General features: G+C 46.7%; 1 protein-coding gene across 1 annotated transcript in view; it reads right to left on the bottom strand.

The window, feature by feature from the left end:
- The window catches only part of JAZF1 (JAZF zinc finger 1), a 426,594-nt gene that overhangs the window by 10,157 nt on the left and 398,495 nt on the right, over positions 1 to 17,942 (bottom strand). Inside the window, exon 4 of the mRNA XM_063921978.1 lies at positions 15,714 to 15,883. Within this exon, the coding sequence (XP_063778048.1) occupies positions 15,714 to 15,883 (170 nt within the window). The remainder of the gene's footprint in view (positions 1 to 15,713; positions 15,884 to 17,942) is intronic.

Here is a 17,942-nt window from a genome sequence, read left to right as displayed (position 1 = left end):
TATTTTCTCTCTGCTCCATTAAGTGCCACCTTTGCTATTTCTTCATTTAAAACACCATGACCATTTAGATATTAATGTTGAATGTCAATGGCTTGAACTCCCCGCACAGGAGAACCATGACTTTACAATTCTCTAAAAAGGCAACAGGTATGTGTCATTTTCCCTCCTCCTCCGCTACCTCTCTCCTTCTGCCTGTTCCCACCTTGCCCACCTCCTCAATCTCTCCCTCTCATCAGGCTCTGTCCCCTCTGCCTTCAAGCATGCACTCGTCTCCCCTATTCTTAAAAAACCTACCCTTGATCTAAACACCCTCTCCAACTACCGACCCATCTCTCTCCTCTCTGTTGCCTCCAAACTTCTTATTGTCTACAATCGCCTTACTGTCTTTCTTTCCTTCCACTCCCTGCTTGATCTTTTCCAGTCTGGCTTCCGTCCTCTCCACTCCACTGACACTGCCCTCACGAAAGTCTGCAATGACCTCCATGCTGCCAAACCTAAGGGCCACTATTCCCTGTTTATTCTTCTTGACCTCTCTGCTGCTTTTGACAATGTGGACCACCGTCTCCTTCTGCAAATCCTTCACTCCCTTGGTCTGCATGATACTGCCCTCTCCTAGATGGCCTCCTACCTCTCTGACTGTTCCTTCTTTGTCTCCTCTCAAGACTCAAACCCCCCTTCCCCACACTTACACTAACTGTAGGTGTCCCCCAAGGTTCTGTTCTTGGTCCTCTCCTTTTCTATCTCTATACATCCTCTTTAGGTGAACTCATTAGCTCTTTTGACTTCCAATATCATCTCTGTACGGATGACACTCAAATCTACCTTTCCTCCCCTGACCTCCCTCCTCACTTGTATCTCCAACTGTCTGTCTGCCCTCTCTTCCTGGATGTCCCAGCGCTTTCTTGAACTTAACATGTGTAAGATTGAGCTGATCATCTTTTCACTATCCTGCACAATCTCACTTTCCAGAATTTCATTATCTATTGATGGCACGGCTATTTCCTCTAACCCCCAAGTGTGCTGCCTTAGAGTAATCCTTGAATACTCCCTCTCCTTCAAACCACACATTCAGCACCTCTCACAACCCTGCCGTTTTCCTCTCAAAAAATATTTACAGGATCAGACCTTTTCTCACCAAGGATGCTACTAAGACCCTTATCCAGTCACTGGTTATCTCCAGACAAGACTACTGTAATCTCCTCCTGACTGGCACCCCTGAGAAATGCCTCTCTCCCCTCCAATCTATCCTCAATGCTGCAGCCCAGCTTATCTTCCTCACCAAACGCACTACCTCTACATTTCCCATCTCCTGCAAGCCTTTCACTGGCTTCCCTTACCTTTCAGAATCCAATTCAAGCTTCTCATACTCACTTACAAAGCCCTCACCCACTCCTCTACCATTTACATATCTAACCTAGGGGGTAATTCAGATCTGATCGCTGCTGTGCGTTTTCGCACAGCGGGCAATCAGGTCATAACAGAGCATGCGTATGCATCGCAATGCACACGCGCGGCGGACAACAACAACTAGCTCACCTTTCAGCGATGGGATGGTGCGAAAAATCTGATTGCACAGGGGCGTTCGCAAGGTGATTGACAGGAAGATGCTGTTTGTGGGTGGCAACTGAGCGTTTACTTGGAGTGTTTGGAAAACTGCAGGCGTTCCCAAGCGTTTTCAGGGAGGGTGTGTGACGTCAGCTCCGGACCCGATCAGGCCGTTCTCATCGCACTGAAGGAGTAAGTCCTGGGTTGCACACAGACGGCACAAAGTGGATTTTTGCAGCTCAGCTACACATGCGATCGCACACTTGCACAGCGAAAATACACTCCCCGTGTAGATGGCGACTATCTGATCGCAGGACAGCAAAAAACACAGCCCAGCGATCAGATTTGAATTAGGCCCTTATCTCCCTTTACACTCAAACCCATCCTCTTTTCTCCGCTAATGCACACTGCCTCTCCTGCCTACTGATTACTTCCTCCCACCTCCAAGAATTTTCACGTGCTCAGATTCTCCACCTCTCTACAAAATGGGCTCTCAAGACCCACTTCTTCACCAAAACCAGCCAAATCTCATCCTAAGCCTCTGTTCCACGCCCACTGTCTACTCCATCTGTGTTACTGCTGTCTGTCTTCCCCTCCCCTTTAGAATATAAGCTCACTCTTCCCTCATGTGCTTTTCCTTCTCTTACTTAAACTATCTTCGACGGCACTAAATCCCGTGGTTTTCTGCCACCCTGATACTTGGTTTCAGTGTTGTCTGCTGATGCAGCTATGTTTATGTACCCTGTACTTGTCCTATATTGTCTTCAACTGTAAGTTACTGTTTCCATGTGTTGCTTATTTGTTTATGTAATCTGTAATTGGGCACTGCGGATACATTGTGACACCATACAAATAAGGGAAAATACTTATAATAATAATGATAATAATACTTCAAACTCTTCATCTTTCACAAACAGTAATTCAGAATTTTGGTAACTGATTCAATGCAATACTACAAAAGAAAATATCTTGTAAATATAGATAGCTCCAACAACAGATGACTGTGCAGTAAAATACTTTAAGAAAGTCTGGAAACTTCAGTTAAAAAAAACGTGTGAGAGCGATCCTTTGTGTGGCTCCGTTACCAGTACAAGCCACACCTGCAGGAAAAGGGGGAGAAAATATAGTATGACTGAAGACAAGATTTAGTTCAGCTCTAATAAAACCCATATAGCATACAAGCAGCAGGCAGGGGGTAAGCAAAGTAATGGCAAAGTAATGTTGAAGCCGGATCTGAATGAGTAACATAGATATAAATTCTGTTGGTATAATTACTGGGGACTTGCTACTTCTTTTTCCACTCTGTTAATGTCAACATTTCGTTGTGTGTATTGATGTAACCAGCCAAGGTATGAAGCTGGCAGCAGTGACAACCTTGTAAATGGCTTTTACTGCCCTGGTTAACAAAACTGAAGATGAAAAAATATGAATTTAGATTACTTTTTTTTACAAAGAACTAGAATCACCATTGGATGTGGTACTGTAGGAGATTTGATAATACACCACGGGATGCGGTCAAGATCCCGCTGGACGGAATCCCGGCGGTCGAAATACCGGCACCGGGATCCCGACCGGCACAATCCCGACATATTCTCCCTCTGTGGGTGTCCACGACACCCATAGAGTGAGAGTGCCCGCAGCGAGCCCGCAAGAGGCTGCGTTGCACTCGCCCCCCTGTCGGGATTGTACTGGTCGGGATCCCGGTGTCGGTATTCCGACCGCCGGGAACCCGTCCGGCGGGATTTCGTACTGATCCCTACACCACTGTAGAAGCTGATCCAACAGAAAATAAGATTTTACTTACCGATAAATCTATTTCTCGTAGTCCGTAGTGGATGCTGGGGACTCCGTCAGGACCATGGGGATTAGCGGCTCCGCAGGAGACAGGGCACAAAAATAAAGCTTTAGGATCAGGTGGTGTGCACTGGCTCCTCCCCCTATGACCCTCCTCCAAGCCTCAGTTAGGATACTGTGCCCGGACGAGCGTACACAATAAGGAAGGATTTTGAATCCCGGGTAAGACTCATACCAGCCACACCAATCACACCGTACAACTTGTGATCTGAACCCAGTTAACAGTATGACAACGTAGGAGCCTCTGAACAGACGGCTCACAACAAGAACAACCCGATTTTTTTGTAACAATAACTATGTACAAGTATTGCAGACAATCCGCACTTGGGATGGGCGCCCAGCATCCACTACGGACTACGAGAAATAGATTTATCGGTAAGTAAAATCTTATTTTCTCTAACGTCCTAGTGGATGCTGGGGACTCCGTCAGGACCATGGGGATTATACCAAAGCTCCCAAACGGGCGGGAGAGTGCGGATGACTCTGCAGCACCGAATGAGAGAACTCCAGGTCCTCTTTAGCCAGGGTATCAAATTTGTAGAATTTTACAAACGTGTTCTCCCCCGACCACGTAGCTGCTCGGCAGAGTTGTAATGCCGAGACCCCTCGGGCAGCCGCCCAAGATGAGCCCACCTTCCTTGTGGAATGGGCCTTGACAGATTTAGGCTGTGGCAGGCCTGCCACAGAATGTGCAAGTTGAATTGTGCTACAAATCCAACGAGCAATCGTCTGCTTAGAAGCAGGAGCACCCAGCTTGTTGGGTGCATACAGTATAAACAGCGAGTCAGATTTTCTGACTCCAGCCGTCCTTGAAATATATATTTTCAATGCCCTGACAAGGTCCAGCAACTTGGAATCCTCCAAATCGCTAGTAGCCGCAGGCACCACAATAGGCTGGTTCAGGTGAAACGCTGACACCACCTTAGGCAGAAAATGAGGACGCGTCCGCAGTTCTGCCCTGTCCGAATGGAAAATCAGATATGGGCTTTTATACGATAAAGCCGCCAATTCTGACACTCTCCTGGCTGAAGCCAGAGCCAGTAGCATGGTTACTTTCCATGTAAGATATTTCAAATCCGCCGATTTGAGTGGCTCAAACCAATGGGATTTGAGAAAATCCAAAACTACATTAAGGTCCCACGGAGCCACTGGGGGCACAACCGGGGGCTGTATATGTAGTACTCCTTTTACAAAAGTCTGGACTTCAGGAACTGAAGCCAATTCTTTCTGGAAGAAAATCGACAGGGCCGAAATTTGAACCTTAATGGACCCCAACTTGAGGCCCATAGACAATCCTGTTTGCAGGAAATGTAGGAATCGACCCAATTGAAATTCCTCCGTGGGGGCCTTCCTGGCCTCACACCACGCAACATATTTTCTCCAAATGCGGTGATAATGTTGTGCAGTCACCTCCTTCCTGGCTTTAACCAGTGTAGGAATGACCTCTTCTGGAATGCCTTTTTCCCTTAGAATTCGGCGTTCAACCGCCACGCCGTCAAACGCAGCCGCGGTAAGTCTTGGAATAGACACGGTCCCTGCTGAATCAGGTCCCGTCTTAGAGGTAGAGGCCACGGATTTTCCGTGAGCATCTCCTGAAGTTCCGGGTACCAAGTTCTTCTTGGCCAATCCGGAGCCACGAGTATCGTTCTTACTCCCCTTTGCCGTATAATTCTCAGTACTTTGGGTATGAGAGGCAGAGGAGGAAACACATACACTGACTGGAACACCCACGGTGTTACCAGAGCGTCCACAGCTATTGCCTGAGGGTCTCTTGACCTGGCGCAATACCTGTCCAGTTTTTTGTTGAGGCGAGACGCCATCATATCCACCTTTGGTTTTTCCCAACGGTTCACAATCATGTGGAAGACTTCTGGATGAAGTCCCCACTCTCCCGGGTGTAGATCGTGTCTGCTGAGGAAGTCTGCTTCCCAGTTGTCCACTCCCGGAATGAACACTGCTGACAGTGCTATCACATGATCTTCCGCCCAGCGAAGAATCCTTGCAGCTTCTGCCATTGCTCTCCTGCTTCTTGTGCCGCCCTGTCTGTTTACGTGGGCGACTGCCGTGATGTTGTCTGACTGGATCAACACCGGCTGACCCCGAAGCAGGGGTTTTGCCAGGCTTAGAGCATTGTAAATCGCTCTTAGCTCCAGTATATTTATGTGAAGAGACATCTCCAGGCTTGACCATACTCCCTGGAAGTTTCTTCCCTGTGTGACCGCTCCCCAGCCTCTCAGACTGGCATCCGTGGTCACCAGGACCCAGTCCTGTATGCCGAATCTGCGGCCTTCTAACAGATGAGCACTCTGCAACCACCACAGAAGAGACACCCTTGTCCGTGGCGATAAGGTTATCCGCTGATGCATCTGCAGATGCGATCCGGACCATTTGTCCAGCAGATCCCACTGAAAAGTTCGTGCGTGGAATCTGCCGAATGGGATTGCTTCGTAAGAAGCCACCATCTTTCCCAGGACTCTTGTGCATTGATGCACAGACACTTTTCCTGGTTTTAGGAGGTTCCTGACAAGTTCGGATAACTCCTTGGCTTTCTCCTCCGGAAGAAACACCTTTTTCTGAACCGTGTCCAGAATCATTCCCAGGAACAGCAGACGTGTTGTCGGGGTCAACTGAGATTTTGGGAAATTCAGAATCCACCCGTGTTGTTGCAGCACTACTTGGGTTAGTGCTACTCCGTCCTCCAGCTGTTCTCTGGACCTTGCCCTTATCAGGAGATCGTCCAAGTAAGGGATAATTAATACGCCTCTTCTTCGCAGAAGAATCATCATTTCGGCCATTACCTTGGTAAAGACCCGAGGTGCCGTGGACAATCCAAACGGCAGCGTCTGAAACTGATAATGACAGTTTTGCACCACGAACCTGAGGTACCCTTGATGTGAAGGGCAAATTGGGACATGCAGGTAAGCATCTTTTATATCCAGGGACACCATAAAGTCCCCTTCTTCCAGATTCGCTATCACTGCTCTGAGTGATTCCATCTTGAACTTGAATTTTTGTATGTACAGGTTCAAAGATTTCAGATTTAGAATAAGTCTTACCGAGCCGTCCGGCTTCGGTACCACAAATAGCGTGGAGTAATACCCCTTTCCCTGTTGTAGGAGGGGTACCTTGACTATCACCTGCTGAGAAAACAGCTTGTGAATGGCTTCCAATACCGTCGCCCTGTCTGAGGAAGACGTTGGCAAAGCAGACTTTAGGAACCGGCGAGGGGGAGACTTCTCGAATTCCAACCTGTAACCCTGAGATACTACCTGCAGGATCCAGGGGTCCACCTGTGAGCAAGCCCACTGCGCGCTGAAATTCTTGAGTCGACCCCCCACCACTCCTGAGTCCGCTTGTAAAGCCCCAGCGTCATGCTGAGGGCTTTGCAGAACCCGCGGAGGGCTTCTGTTCCTGGGAAGGGGCTGCTTGCTGCCCTCTCTTACCCTTTCCTCTGCCTCGGGGCAGATATGACTGTCCTTTTGCCCGCTTGTTCTTATAGGACCGAAAGGACTGCGGTTGAAAAGACGGTGTCTTTTTCTGTTGGGAGGGGGTCTGAGGTAAAAAGGTGGATTTCCCGGCAGTTGCCGTGGCCACCAAATCCGATAGACCGACGCCAAATAATTCCTCCCCTTTATACGGCAATACTTCCATATGCCGTTTGGAATCCGCATCACCTGACCACTGTCGTGTCCATAAACTTCTTCTGGCAGATATGGACATCGCACTTACTCTCGATGCCAGAGTGCAAATATCCCTCTGAGCATCTCGCATATAAAGAAAAGCATCCTTTAATTGCTCTAAAGTCTGTAAAATACTGTCCCTATCCAGGGTATCAATATTTTCAGTCAGGGAATCCGACCAGACCACTCCAGCACTGCACATCCAGGCTGAGGCGATGGCTGGTCGCAGTATAACACCAGTATGTGTGTATATACTTTTTAGAGTAGTTTCCAGCCTCCTATCAGCTGGATCCTTGAGGGCGGCCGTATCAGGAGACGGTAACGCCACTTGTTTTGATAAGCGTGTGAGCGCCTTATCCACCTTAGGGGGTGTTTCCCAGCGCGCCCTAACCTCTGGCGGGAAAGGGTATAATGCCAATAACTTTTTAGAAATTAGCCCTTTTCTATCTGGGTTAACCCACGCTTCATCACATACATCATTCAATTCCTCTGATTCAGGAAAAACTACAGGTAGTTTTTTCACCCCCCACATAATACCCCTTTTTGTGGTACTTGTAGTATCAGAGATATGCAAAGTCTCCTTCATTGCCGTGATCATATAACGTGTGGCCCTACTGGAAAATACGTTTGTTTCTTCACCGTCGACACTAGATTCAGTGTCCGTGTCTGGGTCTGTATCGACCGACTGAGGTAAAGGGCGTTTTACAGCCCCTGACGGTGTCTGAGACGCCTGGGCAGGTACCAACTGGTTTGACGGCCGTCTCATGTCGTCAACTGATTTTTGTAATGTGCTGACATTATCACGTAATTCCATAAACAAAGCCATCCATTCCGGTGTCGACTCCCTAGGGGGTGACATCACCATTACCGGCAATTGCTCTGCCTCCACACCAACATCGTCCTCATACATGTCGACACACACGTACCGACACACAGCAGACACACAGGGAATGCTCTATTGAAGACAGGACCCCACTAGCCCTTTGGGGAGACAGAGGGAGAGTTTGCCAGCACACACCCAAGCGCTATAATATATATGGGAACAACCCTATATAAGTGTTGTATCCTTATAGCAGCTTAAATATATTAATATCGCCAAAAAAAGTGCCCCCCCCCTCTCTGTTTTACCCTGTTTCTGTAGTGCAGTGCAGGGGAGAGTCCTGGGAGCCTTCCTCACAGCGGAGCTGAGCAGGAAAATGGCGCTGTGTGCTGAGGAGAATAAGCCCCGCCCCCTATTTCGGCGGGCTCTTCTCCGGAATCTGTGAGATCTGGCAGGGGTTAAATACATCCATATAGCCTCAAAGGGCTATATGTGATGTATTTTTAGCCATAAAAAGGTATTATATATTGCTGCCCAGGGCGCCCCCCCAACGCCCTGCACCCTCCGTGACCGCTGTGTGAAGAGTGCTGACAACAATGGGGCACAGCTGGAGTGCTGTGCGCTACCTCAGGAAGACTGAAGAGTCTTCTGCCGCCTGCTTCTGGACCTCTTCCATCTTCGGCATCTGCAAGGGGGGTCGGCGGCGCGGCTCCGGGACGAACCCCAGGGTGAGACCTGTGTTCCGACTCCCTCTGGAGCTAATGGTGTCCAGTAGCCTAAGAAGCCAATCCATCCTGCACGCAGGTGAGTTCACTTCTCTCCCCTAAGTCCCTCGATGCAGTGAGCCTGTTGCCAGCAGGACTCACTGAAAATAAAAAACCTAAAAACTTTTTCTAAGCAGCTCTTTAGGAGAGCCACCTAGATTGCACCCTGCTCGGACGGGCACAAAAACCTAACTGAGGCTTGGAGGAGGGTCATAGGGGGAGGAGCCAGTGCACACCACCTGATCCTAAAGCTTTATTTTTGTGCCCTGTCTCCTGCGGAGCCGCTAATCCCCATGGTCCTGACGGAGTCCCCAGCATCCACTAGGACGTTAGAGAAATATGCACGCTAGGATTGTTGCATAATGCACTGACAAAATGCTACATTTTATTAGAATCGAGACCAACTTGATCTGTAATCGCTGCCTGCACCATCAACCATCAAGGATGGCTAAGAAGTGTAAATAGTAGTTTGTCGGTGACTACCACTATCAGTGCAGTCATCTTTAGGGGTGCTCCTTGCTGTGCAGAGAGGTACACAATCATTTCCACTTTGCAAACAGGCTTTACTTTTGCACCGTCTCAGAGATGACGGTCTTCCAGTCTCATTCTATACTTCCAGTAGAACCGATTTTGTAGCTCCGTGTATACTTATTCTGGGATCAGTACTAAATGCCGCCGGACGGAATCCCGGCGGTCGAAATACCGACGCCGGAATCCCGACCACACAATCCTGACAGGGGTGGCGAGCGGAACGCAGCCCCTTGCGGGCTCGCTTCGCTCGCCACGCTCGGCACACTGTTATATTCTCCCTCTATAGGTGTCGTGGACACCCACGGAGGTAGAATATGTCGGGATTGTGGCGGTCGGGATTCCGGCGTCGGTATTTCGACCGCCGGGATTCCGGCCGGCGGCATCTTGACCGCATCCCCTTATTCTGCATAGCGTCTTTTACAGGTCAACTCCAGACATAAACCATGCAGGTAAAATACTGAAGAGTTTATTGCTAGCAAGGAGGGTAGTTTAAGTGAGGGAAGATTGGACTGTCAAGCGGCATACGCAGTTTTGCACAGTGGACCTCAATTGAATTTGCTGTTGTTCCCACGCAGCGTGGTGTGCACAGCACAAACTTTTGAGGCACAACAGTGCAAACCAAGGCACAGCAGTGTGCGTCTTACATTAGCTTTTGTTCATGCCACATCGTGCCACAATATTTCCAATGGATGACCCAAACTCTTTTTAGCTTTAGATCACAGATTGATACCGTGGTATACTCCTGTATTATTTGCTAGTACAATGCAGAATTCATTGTCATCTCAATGATTGTGAACAGTCCAGGTCCTGAAGCCACAAAACCTTCCAAAATCCTGCTCCATAAAAGGGATGAGGTTTTTATGTTAGAAACCGGAGTCACATTTTTCAAAGCATAAAGTTTCTCATTTGTTTAGAGTTGTCCTGGACAATAACTGGGAGATATTGGCATAGCTGAGGCTGTGCATGATGGCCGCTTGAAAATTGACATAAGACAATACAACTGCATCCTGCAGATCCTTAGCTATTACTTTAACCCGCTCCTGGAGGGGCTTCATCTTGATTACTACAAGCAACAGCACCAATGTGTAATCCGTTTAGGAATAGTAAAGGCCAGTACTGACGGGGGAGATGTGTGCTGAGCGATCTTAACACAGACCGCTCAGCACACATCTCTTCGGGGGCCACTCTTCGGGGGCCACAGCGCTGAAGTGAGCGACCCGCTAGATTGAGCCTGCATGCAGGCTCAATCTAGCACCGGCGACTGCGATGTGCGGGGCCACGCATTGTTATCGCTGGGGGGCATACACACGACAGATCCGTGCTTAAAATCTAAGCAGTCAAGTCAGATTGCTTCGATTTTAAACATGGATCTCTCTGTGTGTACCCCCCTTTAGATTTCAGTGGACTACTGAGTGGAACTAAGAAAGCAACCGGCAAAATACAACACTTGAAGCTCAGAGTCCAGGGTAAATGAATAGCTACAAACTTAGAAGAGCATTAACAGGCAGAGGTGGGATTCAGGAACAAGTCCAGGAGTCACAAGGACCACTGAACAACATCAATACAACATCAAGAAGGTTATCAACAAATACTGAACGGGTGTAAAAAAAAACCCCAGAAAAACACATCTAATGGTGACTCGGGGTGTTACTACAGCAGTAGATGTAAATAAGCACCGGACAACCTACAGATGTGTCCTCATACATCCAGCCTCAATACGCCATGCAGCATGAGATGTCTGGCGCGAGTAAGCCGCCAGGTTCCATGCAACTGCTAACATTGAGCATCTTTTTTTGCCAAAAATGCGTCTTCGTAAGAATGCAATGCTGCTAGGACATGTGAGGAGACGCTGATTAATTTGATATATGACACTTGTATATTGTGTATGACTGAGTGTGTATACGGAGCAGGACAGAACTTGTATTGGAAAAAAGCTGCAGCTGCTTCATTGTAGCTCTTAGTGTGAGTATTCAGAGACTCAGTCGCACACAGATATACAAGTGTCATGTATTAAATTAATCAGCACAGTCTCCTCATGCTTCCTAGATGCATTGTGTTGCGAATAAGATGCATTTCAGCAAAACAGTAGCAAAAAAGATGCCCAATGCAAGAAGGTTCTCACGCGACCTTGCGTACCAAGAAAGGCTGTTTGGGTGGACCTTCCCTGCTGCAACAAATAATGTTACAATGTCCGGCGATATATTATTCTTTAACATGTAACACCACTATTTTACATTCATTTTACTTAATTTTATGTGCAGAATAAACCTGTGCAATTTTACACTAAAGTTTAGGTCCAGTGATTCACTATATCACAGAATACTTACCTTATTTGCAGTCTCTGCACCAATCAATAGACTCTGGATTAGGAGCAACTCACTTCAGTCCAATCAGGAGCGTTGTCTGTATCTCACGTTTTCTTTATGCTGTTCATTAACGGACATGCAGCAAGAGCAGTGGAATGGCTAACGCAGTGGTGCGGCAGGAAAACCTTGACCTAAATCCCCTCAAAACAGTTGAGATGGTGGTAGTGGACTTCAGAAGGAAACCCAATGCCATGCAACCACTCATAATAGCCAACAGCGTGCAGCACAGCAGCGGATGTTCTTTCTGAGGCAACTCAGAAATTCAACATCCCGTAGAAGTTGCTGCTCATCTTCTACACAGCGTCCTATGTTCCTCGATCACAGTCTGGTATGGAGCTGCCAATGATAGTGACAGACGGAGGCTGCAAAGGGTGGTGAGGACAGCTGAAAAGATTGTTGGGGCTGACCTCCCTCCTGTCGAGGAATTATACCAGTCAAGGGTCAGGAAGCGAGCGGAGAAAATCGTGCCAGATATGCACAAACTGTTTGACCCGCTTCCACCAGGCAGACGCTACAGGTCCATTCCCGCAAAGTCGACCAGATGCATTAAAAGCTTCTTCCCACTAGCTATCCACCAGCTGAACAATATATAAAAAGTCTAACATGTATAATATGTCTAATATGTCGAGTCTATCGTACAGTTGCAATGTGCAGTATGAACTCATACGTGTAATGTGTGTAATGTATGCTACGTTTTCCCCCCTTCTTATGCTATGTATTCCCCTTTCATGTTGCTGCTTGGCAATGCACTGTACCACAAAAAATTCCTAGTGAACCTGAGTACACCTGGCCAATAAAGCTGATTCTGATATGACTGAAAGTGGATCTAATCTCCCAATAACCTGTGATATCTTTTTATCTCGCTGTCTGTGGTGAAGTAATGAGGATTTAATTTAACCTGTATAGTGGACCAAAGCCAAGTTCCTTTACATACTGTATGTTTGCTGGTCACGTCTTCAATTTAAATAATTCATAATACGAGACAGAGAAGATTTTGCTGATATATGATGAGCTGTTGTGGAACTGGGCGGCTGGAGGACTTTACTCAGGTGGCGTATGGCTTGAGAGGTAGAGGCTTATAATATACGTTGCACATTATGATAAAATGTAATATTTTATCCTGAATTTGACAACACATCTCATATAAAAGCCTTGGGAAAGAAGGAATAAACAACTTTTACTTATTCAAGTGTCTGTTTCATTACTTTTTATTTGTCAGCTTTCTCGACGACCATTAATTTCCTTCCCTTCTGACTTAATGGCGAGCGAGACATCCTTGAGACAGTCCTTGTGCATCTAATACAAAGGTGGTGTGATAGGAAAAGCAGGCAGGAGCAGTACACTTATTTGGGCAATAAAGGGGGGGAGGCTGGCAGTCAAACAGAGAACAGACAGGATGTAGCAAATTACAACCCTCTACCCCTAGCTTCTTTCTTCTAAAGAAACACTTGCTGCAGTATACAGATGGCCCCTGGGAAAATGGAGCCCTCTGACAATCACAATGGCTCGTTTGCTTCCTGTAAACTTAAGACATTGTCGATTTTACAGTTTATCCTCTCACTACCATCACTTTACTCATAAACAAAGTGTATTCTTGTGAAGAGAAGGCTACATCTGTGTAACGGCCATAAGTGATTTTCTCATTCTTTGAATTTGCTAACCAAACATAAAAACCTCTCTCTCTCTGTTCGGAACAGGTATCCCTCATCCAGAAGCCCAGAGCTTACTAATTGTGCCTTAATTAAAAACAAAAGCTGCATACAGTAGAGTGTCTGGATGTGCCATGCTGTACCAGGCTAACACTAATTTATTGTATCTGGCTGTGCCATAAATGTGTTCACACTGTTAGAGGTTTAAATGGACAGGAATAAACATCATGTGAGACACAAGTGTGATTGAGAGAGTCAAGAGGCTAAAGAAGAAAGCAGCTCATACACAGAGCCGTCACAGCCCTAGGCGCACCTCGGCAGGCGCAGGGACCGGGATGCCATGTTTAATTGCGTCTTTAATACTCTTTTATTTACAGTCTTTTTTTCAATGCTATACTTGAAATGTGCATGAACCTTTAGGCATAAAACGGGGACCTAAAGCAATTAGGAAAGCAGCTGAAAACTGTACCAATTATATGATCAAGTAAAAGATTACTGTGTGCATGGGACGGAGCGGGGTATAATTTGCACATGTCCGGGAACAAGACTGTAACATGTATAGAGTAGGAGCTGCAACATTAAATGTTGCCCATGAAGTCAGTAAGTTTGTGAAATGAGCTAGAATACCTTTTCTATAATTCATTACACATAATAATGGATGAATAATACAGAATTACATTTTATAGTAAAATATGAATTGTCTAATTTCAAACCTCACATTTTTTAAAGATTTGCACCAAAATGTGTTTACGGTTAATTTCCCTTCAGCTAAAAGTTGCAGGGATGTTTCTATTACATTATATATATATTGTATAAAAAGAGGCCGAAGCTGCGATCTTGCAAGACCCAGGTGCTGGAGTTATGGAGCTTCCAGGTAATAGTTAAACAGTTGTCAATGGGGAGTGTGCACCGTAGCATTAGTGGGGAGTGTACACTGGAGAGTCAGTGGGGAATGTGCACCAGAATGTTAGCGGAAAGTGTGCACCATAGAGTCAATGTGCACCGGAGAGTCAATGAAGAGTGTGCACCGGAGAGTCAATGAAGAGTGTGCACCGAAGAGTCAACAGGGAGTGTGCACCAGAACGTCAATGGGGAGGGTGAACTGGAGAGTCATCAGGGAGTGTGCCCCATAGCATAAACCCGCTACTGACAACTGGCAGTATTTTACCTGTGGCTGTACTTCTCCAACAAGCCTCACAATGAAGATGGCTCCTATATGCTGCCAATCAATTTGCTTGCATTTACCACATGTAAATGAGCTAGAGTAGCCTATAGTGACCTCAACATACCAGTAAAAAAGCTTATGTGTATGACATAATTTTTACTAGCATTTTTAATAGCAAAAAAAATGTTTATTAGGCTTTATAGAGTAACTTGGCTGCCATTTTGTGGGCAGAACTAATCGGGATGCATCCTGTCACTACATTAGGAACTAATGGTCAATTCTCAGTGATGCTCGGGACAGCTACACAAATTCAAGTGACATACAGTACTTCTCCAAAATGTCAAGGTTTTAGTGGGTCTTAAGCTATAGGGTAAGGCATTGCTACTAAGCAATTACATTTTCATATAACAACAATTTCTTAACAGACCTGTTTAAAAGGAAAAATAAATAAAAGCGTGTGATTCACTTTCTGGAGAATCACCCTAATGACATTACTCAGGGTCATTTCAAAACAGCATACATACAGCGGGTAACAAAAATACTTAAATGACACTGCCTTTAAATGTCAATCCAAGTGTCCCCCCTACTCTTCAGATACCACTGAAAATATGTCAGTGTGCATTAGGTTTATTGCATGTAATAGATTGAGATTTTAAAATTTTAAAAGGTCTCCTCAAGGAAAATAATATACTCAGCATCAAATGTGCGATAAGTTCTATACCAAATATAGGCCCTCATTCCGAGTTGTTCGCTCGCAAGCTGCTTTTAGCAGCTTTGCACACGCTAAGCCGCCACCTACTGGGAGTGAATCTTAGCTTATAAATATTGCGACCGAAAGATTCGCAATATTGCGAAAAGACTTCTCTGTGCAGTTTCTGAGTAGCTCGAGACTTACTCTTCCAGTGCGATCAGTTCAGTGCTTATCGTTCCTGGTTTGACGTCACAAACACACCCAGCATTCGCCCAGACACTCCTCCGTTTCTCCAGCCACTCCCACGTTTTTCCCAGAAACGGTAGCGTTTTTTCACACACACCCATAAAACGGCCTGTTTCCGCCCAGAAACACCCACTTCCTGTCAATCACATTACGATCACCAGAACGAAGAAAAAACCTCGTAATGCCGTGAGTAAAATTCCTAACTGCATAGCAAATTTACTTGGCGCAGTCGCACTGCGGACATTGCGCATGCGCATTAGCGACTAATCGCTCCATTGCGAGAAAAAAATAACGAGCGAACAACTCGGAATGACCCCCATAGAGCAGTAATTTATAACACCTTCCCTGGGCTTTCTGCTAATTTATAACACTTCTATAACAAAACAATATTTACAGCACTACCTTATATCTCTTTTTACATCCAGGAACCGGACATGCGAATGGCTTCTCATCCCCTCCATTCATACACATGGAGCTCAGGATTGCTTCAGAGCTAATGGCACTCTCGGTGGTCCAAGATTCATCACTGTCTGAGTCTTCATAGTCTACTTCTTCCTCGTCATATTCACTACCTGCAGGTGAGAGAGCAAATGTTCATGTGCAGGAAACAGGCGGCACACATCAGTAACACATCCACACATAAAATTATCCACACATAAAAGTACATGGGTACCTTAATACCATCTATGCAAGTGGATCAAACTTTTTTCAATCACTGCGCCCTAAGAATATCAGAGATTTTTTTTATGGCTCCCCTACACCAAAAGTTTCTGATTGAGAAATTTAGAAAGGAATATTAAATTAAGTAAATTTTGTTTATATGTCATCCTTAGGTTCAGTTGTGTGGTGCGGGACAAGATTTGCTTCTGGTTGTCCACATATTTTCTAAATGACAGCCACCAGCACTGGTTTTGACTATTACATTGACCATAAATAATTTGAATTGGTCCTGGACCACAAAGCCAAGGCACTCCTGCAAGTATTTATGGTACAAATTATTAACATAGCCTTTATTATATGATGTATAAAGTATCAATACCTTGAAAAATGTAGATGTTTTTGTAACAAAAATGACTGTGTAGGCCAGGGGTGGGGAACCTCCGGCCCGCGGGCCGTATAAGGCCCGCGAAGCCGTTTGGTCCGGCCCACCAGCTTGTGTCAGTGAGACACGCTGCTGCTCAGTCCGGCGGCAGCGTGTCTCAGCTGTCAGAACAGGGAGGAGAGCGCGGCTGTCGGGTGGGAGCGGCGGCGTGTATGACTTGAAACCAGCCGCCGGTTCGTGAGCCAATCAGAGCTCGCGGACCGGCAGCCAATCAGAAGCTGCGGCTGCCGGTCCGCGAGCTCTGATTGGCTCTCGAACCGGCGGCTGGTTTCAAGTCCTACATGCCGCCGCCGCCCAACATAGCCGCGCTCTCCTCCGTGTCCTGCCGAAAGCAGCACGGTAAGCAGCACGGAGGGGAGGGGGGGGGGGCAGGGCAGGGCATCTGTATACCTGGCACTGTCGGGGGCATCTGTATAGCTGGCACTATGAGGGGCATCTGTATACCTGGCACTGTGGGGGCATCTGTATACCTGGCACTGTGGGGGCATCTGTATACCTGGCACTGTGAGGGGCATTTGTATACCTGGCACTGTGGGGGCATCTGTATACCTGGCACTGTGGGCACATCTGTATACCTGGCACTGTGGGGACATCTGTATACCTGGCACTGTGGGGGCATCTGTATACCTAGCACTGTGGGGACATCTGTATACCTGGTACTGTGAGGGGCATTTGTATACCTGGCACTGTGGGGGCATCTGTATACCTGGCACTGTGGGGGCATCTGTATACCTGGCACTGTGGGGGGCATCTGTATACCTGGCACTGTGGGGGGCATCTGTATACCTGGCACTGTGGGGACATCTGTATACCTGGCACTATGAGGGGCATCTGTATACCTGGCACTGTGGGGGCATCTGTATACCTGGCACTGTGAGGGGCATTTGTATACCTGGCACTGTGGGGACATCTGTATACCTGGCACTGTGGGTACATATGTATACCTGGCACTGTGAGGGGCATTTGTATACCTGGCACTGTGGGGGCATCTGTATACCTGGCACTGTGGGGGCAACTGTGGATCTGGCACCGCACTATTGGGGGCATATGTGTATCACGTCCCATTTTAACTGTCCACACCCATTTTTTTGGCGCGCGCACGTACGGCGCGCACACACAGTACCTCTAAGGGGCAGACCTACTGGGGGGCAGGGTAATTTTTTAAGTTGAGAATTTTTGTATGGATCCCGAAGGATTTTATAAATATCCAAATGGCCTCGGTAGAAAAAAGGTTCCCCACCCCTGGTGTAGGCTATAAGAAGAAGTTTGGGAAGATCCATTTTCCTTGGGTTCTCTCTATTACTAGTTTAGAATTCTGGGTCTACAGCCATATATACCTTACCCCAAAACAGAATTTGGAAAGGATATAGTGATACCTAGGAGGACAGCTGAGAAAAATTACTATTGGATGTACTTAACTATTTAAAGTAAAACAACCTTCTCTGTGGGATCGCTGCTTTAATTAGAAAATATGAATTCATGTTGAAAGGTCCACTTTCATTTTACTCTCCAGCAATATGATACAGCTG

The sequence above is a fragment of the Pseudophryne corroboree genome, chromosome 5, assembly GCF_028390025.1.
Source record: "Pseudophryne corroboree isolate aPseCor3 chromosome 5, aPseCor3.hap2, whole genome shotgun sequence".
Classification (NCBI taxonomy): Eukaryota; Metazoa; Chordata; class Amphibia; order Anura; family Myobatrachidae; genus Pseudophryne; species Pseudophryne corroboree.
Note: the sequence above shows the minus strand (reverse complement) of the source record. Positions and strands in the feature narration are given on the sequence as shown.